Genomic DNA, 10,887 nt, shown 5'->3' on the forward strand with positions numbered 1-10,887 from the left:
ATGGAAGAAGCGCCTGGTATTAGATTTATGTGATTTCTATGATTAATCTATGCTTATTCATTTATAAGTGACAGTCGCATAAGTGTCTGTAAAAAAGTCAACAGTGGAAATACAGCCAGAACTCTGACTGCTGAAATGCTAATAATGGATTCTCAGAAACAACATTTTGACATTAGTTTTTGAAATATAAATCAGAAAACTGACATTACAGTCTGAATTTTGAGCATTAAAAAATGTATATTTTAAAACACGTTCAAACAGACAAAGCCATATGTGCCACAATTTTAATTTTTGGAAAAGTCAGAAGCCAGGCCCTTCTTTAGGAGCCAAAATTATGCCAGACTGACTGACAACAGTAATGTGAAGAGGAATGTCTTCTATAGAAAACATTTATGCAATCCTATTTTTATATCCGTGTCCATTTCAAGAGAAAAATAACAGCAGGTCATGGGAAAATGAAAAGTAAATTGTCTTTAATAAAGAGAAGATATTTTCTAAAATAAACAATGTTATTTAAAATGTTTACAATACAATTCTGTTAAAATGTAAAATCCACAGTGATGTACAAAAAACTAACAACCTATAAATCAGTAGTATTATTTCTATATTATGTTTGTTTTTATAAAATAAAACATTCAGAGCTCCACAGAAAGTCCAAAGACAATGTCCTAGTTTAATACAGAAATTATATTTCATTAGTTGCCAGACAGAACACGCATAATGACAATTTACATCTTTTCAAGTTAGGTTTTGGTTGTAGTGTACATTTCTCATTCAGGTCTATCATATTATTATATTATTAACAGTCTGAGAAACAATCTGGTCAGTTTTTATCCGATGTGGAGATCAGGTTATGGACTTTATTGTCAGAGCTAACCAGAACTCCCCCAAAATCATCCCAAACAAGATCTGAGGAAATCTGCTAATTAACACAAAAATGCCAATTCAACAAAGTGAACCGGCATTATTGTGTTAATTAGCAGATTTCAGAAGAATTGGAAGGATTATGAGCTGGCTGTGTTTGGCCTCCTTTGATTAAGCTTTTTACAACCAACAAGAATATGAATAACTGTGGTATTTGAAAGACCTTTTAAAAAAGACATGTAGTGATTGAACATCAAAAGAACCATTTGGAATCTTTTTGTTTTGGTCCAGCGGTGACAGAGTTACTGCTGCCAAGTTTCATTAGCGAAACCTATATTCTACAACAAAAAGTTAATTAAATACTTGTGTTTAATGGATCCGCACAGCCTCACTGTTTTTGCTCTTACTGAGGGCAGTAAGTTGATAAATAGTTTAACCTGCTGTCCACTTCCAAAATAGAAAAAGAACTGGTCTCTGGTCTTTGAACAATGTTAACAGAGTATCTAGGCCCATAACATCATACATACATACATTCTCAGACTCATTAGTATTGCTTGTAATTTGTTTCATGCACACCCATCCACAGGTGAAACCATGTTAGTGAACACTGAATTTTTTTAACAGCATACTGACTGTTGACTGAAATGCCCTACACAAAATCTTTGCATTGCACGTGAGGTCTTGTTGTCCTCAAACCACCTGTCACTTTATACAGTGGAACTGTACAATGTGTCTCTGCGTTAGTGTCTCAAATATAAACTCTTAAGTATTTAATATGCTTTATAATGAAAGTGACTGATCACATTACACCTGCACACACTCATTTTAGATTAGGAGGACTTATCGTCATTGGTGAAGGTAAACAAAATGGCGCAGCATTGGTAAATATGGAACAGAGTGGAGGTCCAGTCTGAGTGTATGTACCGTATGTTTGTAGGTATAGGTGGGTGTACTGTATGTTTGCGTGTGTCCCTCCTATCCAGAATAGTAGTTGGTCGGGACGAAGGGCATCTTGCTGACGGTGGCGAGCACTGCTTTTTTCCTGACCTCCACCTGGATGGCTGTTCCGTTCTTAGCGAATGCTGCATCCACGTAACCCATGGCAATGTTCTTTTTCAGGCAGGGAGAGGGGCAGCCGCTGGTCACCTCACCTAAACAAAAAAGCAAAGAATGTCTTTTTCTTGGAAATCTCTGTCTTGCACCCTTTCTGACTACATCTATAGAGACAAAAAAGATTATCTTTATTTCATTTTCTTCCACTGGTGTTCCACCACATTGAAATACAGAGGTACCACTGCTCTGTCCTGTCCATCACTCCCACCACGTTTGCTTTCTGACCTATGATCTTTCCATCAGGACCGAGTATGGGTGTGTGTTGTCTGACAGGGGGACCGGTGGACACCAGACCAACTCTCTTCCTGGCTGTCTTGGCTTTGATCTGAGGTACAATGATGTCAGCGCCGGGGAAATCCTTGGTCTGACGCCGACGCTTTCCTGCATGTGAGAAGACAAAGAAATGGAGTCAATATATAGAACAAACTGCACTTTATATAGGGGGCAAGACGCTGGTTTGTTTGTGTGAATTTTTTAAACCAGTCACGATCATCTTTGGCGCTAAGCTCAGGGGCTGGTTTTTGATTTGGACAATAATAACATAGAATCTTAGAGCTAAGTTAGCCTGTCTAATTTTCAGTCTTTATTTTTGTGAAACAGTCTAACTTGCATTAGACTAGTTTATGAGCAAAGTCTTACACTACAGACCAGTCTAAAATAGCTTTGTGAAACCAGCCCCAGAACGGAGGGACGATGCTGTTGCAAAATAGTGTCAGAAGACAGCAGAAGGAGAGAATATGAAATAGTTGGCCAATGGCAGGCTTATACCCACAGCCAACTTCCTGTGAGCCAAACTAGGTTTGATAAGAATGGTCTTTATCAGTAACACTTTGACCTTCTTCATCTCTACATCTGAAAGCAACTGAGAGTAAAGGTGCAAAGCATGCTGAAACTCATTTACTCATTTACAATCTAGAAATCACTCTCAGGATGCAACCCATACATCGGCGTCGGTCTCACCCTTAAATCTGCAATAACTGATTATTTTGTCCTCTTGGGGGCAGCAGAAACAAGTTGTGAACACAAAACAGGACATATCATTGTCTCTTAACTGTCTGTCTGCTGTTTGGTGCAGAGCAGGTAGTGCACAGTGGGGGTTTAAGAGCTTTCTCACTTGTGCCTGCTGCAGATAAAAACAATGCTATGAGAGCTGAGACTGACATAAAACAGTGAAGTTGCGGACCGGACAGCTAGATAATCGGCTGAACCTTGCTTAGCTGAAGCTCCTATAAACTGAGGTTAGGTTCATCACTATCACGCATCTCACATTACACACGTCATTTTATACATTGTTTTTATAAAAAATATTGATTATAGCCACTCTAAGCAAATGGGCTTGCCAGCACAGACACTGGACATGTTCATAATCTGCTAGATAGTGTGTAGAACTTGAACATTTATGATAAACGTGATGTCTCGTCTCTCGAATTCTTACAAAAATTAAGTTTAAAAACTTCAATTTGCAGTTTTACAGTAGGCTAGACTATTTCTTGGCTGGTTTCCGCTAGTTGCTTGGCAACTGGTAGCAGCCAAAAAATAGTCTGGTACATACACAGCCCCAGTAAAAATTGTAATTTTTTAATTTTGTCATACAACATGTTAATTAGAGAGCTCTAACAGTGCTGGTAGATTGATTTTGTTACCTTAAGACAGACCCATGCTAGCTATTCCCCCTTACTTCCAGTCTTTATGCTAAGCTAAGCTAATCGGCTACTAGCTCCAGCTACACATTTACCTTAAAGACATGAATGTGAAATCAATCTTGTCATATAGGGGCTGTCATTTGACATGTCAGTCCAGATATATACTGAAAATAAAAGAACTGACATGAATTAAAATCACCCACAGCCTTCTTCAACAAACATTTAATAAAAACACTAAAATCTTACCTATGGTCCAGACAAGGGTGGCCTCCACAGGCGTGGTGGTCTCATCTATGTCGTTGCCATAGAGACAAAGTCCCGCCTCCAGCCGCAGACTGTCCCTGGCACCCAGACCGGCCAGCTTCACTTCAGCGTTAGTAAGCAGCTTCTCTGTCAGCTCCACTACTCTGGACTGAGGGACAGAGATCTGGGACACAGAGACACAAACAGACTGTAGATCTGGGTCTCCATCCAAGGAGTTTTAATGGAAATGATAAACTGGAAACAGCATATTTTAACTCATCAATATTTAAATGAAAACACGATTTGTTGGGAGGAAAGTAATGTTCCAATAAAGACAGACTGGTATTAAACAGAGGATGGACACAGTTCATTACATAATGTATAGCCAGTCTATTTTTAGATAGGCTTCCTCAACATAGTTAGTAAACTTATTTCTTTGCTTCAGCATTTAAAGAGGTTCAACTAATCAGCATCTTATTTTTGTAGACCTCCATATGTTCATGGGATAAAAACAGAGTGAGTCAAGTGAGTCTAAGCACCGAGGGAAAGATGAGCTTCTGTGAAAGAAAAACTAATGAAGAGAAGCAAACTCCCACATTCCCACTGTTAGAGAGAGACTCACCAACATCCCTCCTGCTATCTACAGAGAGAGCTTGAAAAAACATATCGTGAACAGAATCTTTTGAGTGTTTAACAGTGTTAACAGGAGACATATCAGAGTAACAACAAAAGGAAAATTTTAACTTAACTTAACTGAACACAGCTCAGTGACTTCAGGTCTGTGTGTTTAAAGACATTACACACCAAATTTGGGGCCATGTAAATCACAAGTAAACTATCAGATACAAAGAAACGCTAAGCATACGGTTAAGTGATTCCGGTTGTTGCTGATGAGTGGTACAGACAGACTGAGTGTAGCTGTGCTGAGCAAACGGCCATATATGAAATACAAGCTCCGTGTAGCTCTGTGTGTTGTAATTCGAAGCCGTTAGGAAAAGAAAAAGCTGTTGAAAACAGAGTGTTCAGAACAGGAGGAAGGAGGTTTTGGGTCACAGGGATTTCTTTTAAATACTTTAACCTCATTATTTGAAGCTTTGGCCGTGTTTAACATGAACACCCAACATTGTAGATAAGTCATAAAATGTGGAAAAGCATAATAGGTCTCCTTTAATATATGTTGCTCACAGATTTAAAACCATGTTCAAATTGTTGTTTGCAAGTGTCCTCTTTTATGATTTTAATGGCCACCTGCCACCCAAACACAAATTATTATTTTCTGTGGCCATGGCATAACCACTGTTAACCACCAATGCTCTGAAAGACACGATAAATCAGATCTAGTCATCCGAAGGTTTTGTAAGGCCTCTGAATTTTTTTTACAAATGTGTGAAAGTAACAACTTAGATTAACTTTTATCTTTGCCTAAACTCACTGTCAGAAAAATGCCCAAAAGGTGGAGAAAGGAAGAGAGAGAGAGAGAGAGAGAGAGAGAGAGAGATGCTGACCTCCACCCCATCTTCTCCTGTGTATCCACAGCGGGTGACCCTGCAGCCAGGAACACCAAACACTGTTGCCAAGATGGAGGTCATGAAGGTCAGTTTACTGAGGTCCTCCTTCAGCCCCTCCTGGAGCACCTGAGACATGGATGGACCTGACAACACACAACACAACTGATAAATTATCTTCATAAACTCAGACATGGAGAGTCTGTCGCAGAGGAGATCAGATAGTCATTAACAAGGGATTCAGGGAGGAAAGAGAAACTGTAAATTACCGATGGAAGAAAGAGTGCAACAAGAACATGAAATACTGGCAAGGGCAAAAGAAAAACAAAGAAAAAGAAAACGAGATAATGAACATAAACTGGGAAAAGAGACAAATTCAATAGAAGAAAAATAGAGGGAGGAAATCAAGTGACACAGAGAGGAGGTTGGATGGATGAGGGAAGAAGGAATGAAAGAAGGCAGAAGACAAAGAATGATGGACTGACATACAGGAGGACAAGAAGGAAAAGGAAAGGAGATATGAGAGGAAAGGAAGGGAGAAAGAACAAAATAGGGTGATGGAGGAAAGAAATAAAAGTAAGAGAGAAGAGTATTTTACCCTGCAGAGCAATCAGCGCTTCATCAAGGAACTCCAGATCCACATCAAAACCTGCAGCTTTGAACTCTGCCAGTCTGGCCTACAGGCAACATACACACACACACGTCAGACACATCAGTCCAACAGACTTCCGGCCTGTCTGTCCAGGTACACTGTCCGTCTGCATTACCTTCATATGAGCCGAGTCCTTGTCAGCGCAGCCAGCATTGGAGACGACATAGAGGTAGCCCTGGTCTGTCTTTGTCACTATGAGGTCATCAATAATACCTCCTTTCTCATTGGTGAAGAGGGACAGCGTACCCTGGGGGGGGGGGGAGGGGGGGAGGAAAGATGGTGGTGATGGTGCAGTGGCTAAGACACTTGCCTTTGGTGTGAGAGACCCAGGTTCGAATCCACTGTGAGACACAATGTGTCCCTGAGCAATTGTAAGTCGCTTTAGATAAAAGCGTCAGCTAAATGAATAAATGAAAAGATGAGTAGGTGAAGATTTGAGAGTAAATGCAGGATATAATATGTATATAGCCATGTTACCTTGTGCTGTGGCTCTGTTCAGATGTGGTAATGCTCATTACTGTAGTTCACACCATGTTCATTTACAGGGTCAGAATTTTATTTAGGGGTTGTACCAGAACAGGTTTACATGGTTTAAAGGGCATCTCACTTCTATTAGATCTTTGTTGGAAGCTGCACGTGTGCAGTACCGAGTTAAGGACTACTAGCAAATCAGAAACAGAGTAGGGCGGGTCCTGACAAGCACGGTGGTATGACTTGGCAAGTTCGGCTTGGGACTGCAAACTCCCAGGAACGGGAGCATGCAGTCCATCATTCTGCAATTGGAACAGCAATGGCCTTGATGACGCCAGCTACCGTTAGGGTGCGGGACCTCACATCTCCGAAAACCTCGCAGCAAATTTTCAAATCAGTTCTATCTTGAAAAAATTGACCAAACATTTGGAGTTTAAACAACTATAGGGAGGACACATCCAGGCATTTGGACTTTTCTTGGCTAGATGCGGGCTTTCGAATTGGAACATAAGTTGAGCTGTGACTGATGACGTTTCACAAGTCCACAAGAACACAAGTACAGACAAGAACGCAGATTAAGAAACAGCTCATGACTTCAGTTCAGCCGTACATGCCCGAGTCTGACCCCAAAACACAGGCAGAACAACCTGAACCAGCTTCGCAACCTAGACTGGAGTACGATGTTACACAGTGGTAGGCCACCATTATGACGCGTGTTACATAGTGACGCAGATAGGTTATAGAAGCAAAGGCTGGACTACAAACGAGCTGTTTTCAGGCAGTTCAGGAGCAGTGTTTTCTGTGGGAGACAGTAACAGTTTTTGACCCCTTGTGACATGTTTTGTCTTGAAATGTGGACTTGGATGGAGGTGGCCCCTGGACACCACACACTGTTGTTGTTCAATGGGTCACATGACAACTAGTATGTGTAAGGGGTCGCTCACATTGATGGACCCACAGAGAATTATCATCCGACTCTGCAGTTCCCCCCGGCTTACAAGTGCATTTAGCACTTTGTCTTTCAGCTCCTTGTTTTGGTCTTCAGGCCTAAAACTTTTTTTTTTTACTCTCACCAATTCTATCAGCATCCTTTTAACGAAGCAGCAGGCATCTGTTTTCAGCAAAAACCCAAAAAGCAGAGCTAAAAGGAGAGTGAATACTGGACGTTCATCAAATGGACAGAAACACAATGAACGTGAATGTTGCTCACATCTTTTTAATGTATAAATACTTGCTAACAAGTTCACCATGTCAACTTAAAAGGTTAATATGTCAATGTAGTGTTTATAGCTTGCTTTCCACGAATTAAACAAAAACATGAAACAATCATCTCACCTGGTTGTCTTTGAGTTCTGCAATATCTGCAACTACTAGAGACTCCATGAACTTCACCCTGTCTTTGCCATGGACTTTGGTCTGAAAAAAGCCAAAAGGATGTATTTAAACATAGCTGGTGGGTTGTTTCATGGATTAAAACTAATCAAATTAACCCCTGTTAAGTCACAAAAGTGCTGTATTTTACTATGATGATGTGAATGTGATATGAGCGTTTTTTTTATGTGTATTTGTTTACCTGTGTTCAGATGTGTACTGTATGCGTTTGTTTTTCTGTTTCCACTCGTCTCACCTGCAGCATGTGGCTGACGTCAAAGATGGAGCAGTGCTCTCTGGTGTGCATGTGAGAGGCGATGTGACTGTCCTTGTACTGGACAGGCATACTCCAGCCTGCAAACTCCACCATCTTTCCTCCGTGCTCCCTGTGGAAGTCAAACAGCGGAGTCTTCTTCAAGGCAGCCTGGGGAGAACAAAACATGACTGCGGGTGCAAAAAATAGAAAGACAGGGAACATAAGAACCACGGCTGGAATACAGTAATATCTTTTTTAATATATTACTATAATATTAAATGGTTGTTGAAATAATGTATCTTAAAACAGTGTTACAATTGAGATTTTTCTAATGATTTGATTATTTTAGTATTAAACTGCTGTGTGTTATTGTTTAATGTAATAGTTCCAAGATGCACTTGTGCTGAGGAAAATCAGTATATTCAGATTTATTTTTCCCCCATTGACTAAACTGGATATTCAATAGCAGTATTTTGTTTTTTGATTATTAAATACCACAGCAATGAGGGTCATGATAACATGATCTGGTTAAACAGACAGCTCTGTTTATAGTCTGTTTTTTTTAGATTGACAGGTCAGTCCTTTTCTACTCATTTGTTCTGCGCTCCTGTGTTCTGCTCTTTCTTCTGTAACTCTTCTGACCTTTGAACCAGCCAGGGAAGGGGGCTTATCAGCAGCAGAAATGCATTATGGGACAGAGTGTCTGCACTTGCTTTTTGCAAAACCAATCAAGTCCAAAGTCTACTATTAATTCAGATGAACAGAGGAGTGGTGGTTGTTCATTGATACATGGGCATACATGTAATGAACTACTACAGATTAGGGCACTCCACATGGTTAGGACTCTTAGACTTTTTACCCCCTTTGCTTTAACACTGAAAGATAAACCTCAGTTGATACATTATAAAGGAGTAAAATGTTAGAGATGCTGCTGCTGCTGTCTGTTATATTATTTTATTCATAAAATCCTTTGCAGAAAAGCGCAGGACAGAAAATCTCAGTTGCTGAATGACTGAATGAAGGAATCTGGACCAGGTCACACTTCAAAGCCTCACAGTGAGCAGACACTGAGAGAGTGCTGACAGAACTGTAGAGTCAGTCACTCGTGGTTTTAATAAAATCATCTTGTGCAATGTGCAGCTCAGTGGAGCGAGGACGGCAGTCTGCTGGGACAGATGCACATTATGTCTGCACGAACTGCCTGCTGCTGTGTCTCACTCTGATGTTACTAGTGTAAAATGCAAATGCAACAAAGAGAAGGCGATTTAGTCTGAGGTTTTTTTGGAGTGAAGTCCAAATGTGACGGCCAAAACAGCTCTCAACATCGACTCCAAAAACACCTAACGTTACTGCATCCTAAAAACATCCAAAACTTCAAATCCGATGCAGGAATTAGTCACATTGATGTTTTACAATAACAAAGTACAAATAAGTCGCATTCTGTAATCACTATAGCCTATTATTGTAATATTTAAACTGGTAAAGTGAGAGATCAACACTTCAAGGGTGATGTTGTCGAGAAATTAAACACTTTGTACTAAAGAACATTAGTTTACTTCATTATCTTCCCGCCAGAAAACTGATTATAGTGCTTTCACCAAAGTAAAACCAAAGCATTTTGGATCATTTGTGGCGCCACAGGTTCAGCGTACCTCTGCACATGAAGCCTGCCTCTGCTGCTGCCTCCTCCCCGCACATCCAGCTCCAGCCAGCGGCAGCAAACCGTCCCTGGAAGCCCGCAGCCCGAGCCCCGAACCCCCGACCCCGACCAGCAATCGAGTCCACATCGTGCCACCTCAGTCACACACATACACATACACACACACACACACACTCCTGATGGCAAACACTTGCGCTGTGTTACTAAACTCTTCAGACTGCACACTTGGGAAGTTCTGCTTTCCTGGCAAAAACACATGAGGCAGAGGTGATTGGAGGAAGGAGCAAACACTTGTGGGAAATGTAGTTGATGAGTGCTCCATTGTGTGTGTTCATATTGATTAGGCTACACATTTACTATGAGCCTTAGAATAAGTAAGATTGGTTCCCATAATCATGGCACCGTTAATAAGTTTTTTATTGAAATAATTATTTTCAAACATTTTGCTTTTGTGTTGGTTTGGTGCTGTTAGGGTAATACAGAGGGACACCTCATGTGGCTTATGAGGGTCAGGGTCAAACCTGGTCAACTGCAGCCAAAAATTGACCAGGTTTGCATATTTAGTCCAAACCTAGTCTGGACCATGTAGATTCAGAACCAAATAATGGGACCATAATAGGACACAGTATTGATGCACAACACAGCATCACTGTATAATGTATAACTCACTAGAAGAAGATGCGTTCATTGGCTGCAATTAATTTTTCAATGAATACATATCAGCTATCCTCATTACCTACAACAGTGTTTGGTACCATATTCCTAAACATATAATTTGAGGCATTTAAGTCATTCTACACAATACTTCTTCTCCACTCCCACAGCCAGAAAAGTGAAAGGAAAGAGAGCATTTATGTTTGAATCTCCTTCAGTCTGGAATAACTCACCTCCAAACAATCTTCAACATCATTTCACATGGTAAAAATAGTTTGCCTTCTTCTTTTGAGTTATATTGTTCATGTTTCAGATGCTTTCACAGCCTTTCCTTAATGCAATGTCTTTGTCTCTTGTTTTTTTGTATTGTTTTGTATGTTGTTTATCCTATTTAATGAACTTGTATCATCGGCATCTGGAAGTCCAAAGAAAAACAGCAAAAAACAAAGGTCATT

General features: G+C 40.4%; 1 protein-coding gene across 1 annotated transcript; it reads right to left on the reverse strand.

Moving 5' to 3' along the window:
* Positions 1-445: 445 nt before the first annotated feature.
* On the reverse strand, positions 446-10,038 carry amt (aminomethyltransferase). The gene is made up of 9 exons (XM_038722996.1): positions 9,771-10,038; positions 8,119-8,286; positions 7,827-7,907; positions 6,136-6,267; positions 5,967-6,045; positions 5,369-5,514; positions 3,867-4,047; positions 2,203-2,358; positions 446-2,015 (listed from the first exon to the last, which is right to left on the reverse strand). Exons 1-9 carry the CDS (start codon positions 9,903-9,905, stop codon positions 1,840-1,842), a joined length of 1,254 nt encoding a protein of 417 aa, XP_038578924.1. The 5' UTR covers positions 9,906-10,038; the 3' UTR covers positions 446-1,839.
* Positions 10,039-10,887: the final 849 nt, after the last annotated feature.

The sequence above is a fragment of the Micropterus salmoides genome, unplaced genomic scaffold, assembly GCF_014851395.1.
Source record: "Micropterus salmoides isolate LMB-PRFRI ecotype aquatic unplaced genomic scaffold, ASM1485139v1 Ms_hic_scaffold_16, whole genome shotgun sequence".
NCBI lineage: Eukaryota > Metazoa > Chordata > Actinopteri > Centrarchiformes > Centrarchidae > Micropterus > Micropterus salmoides.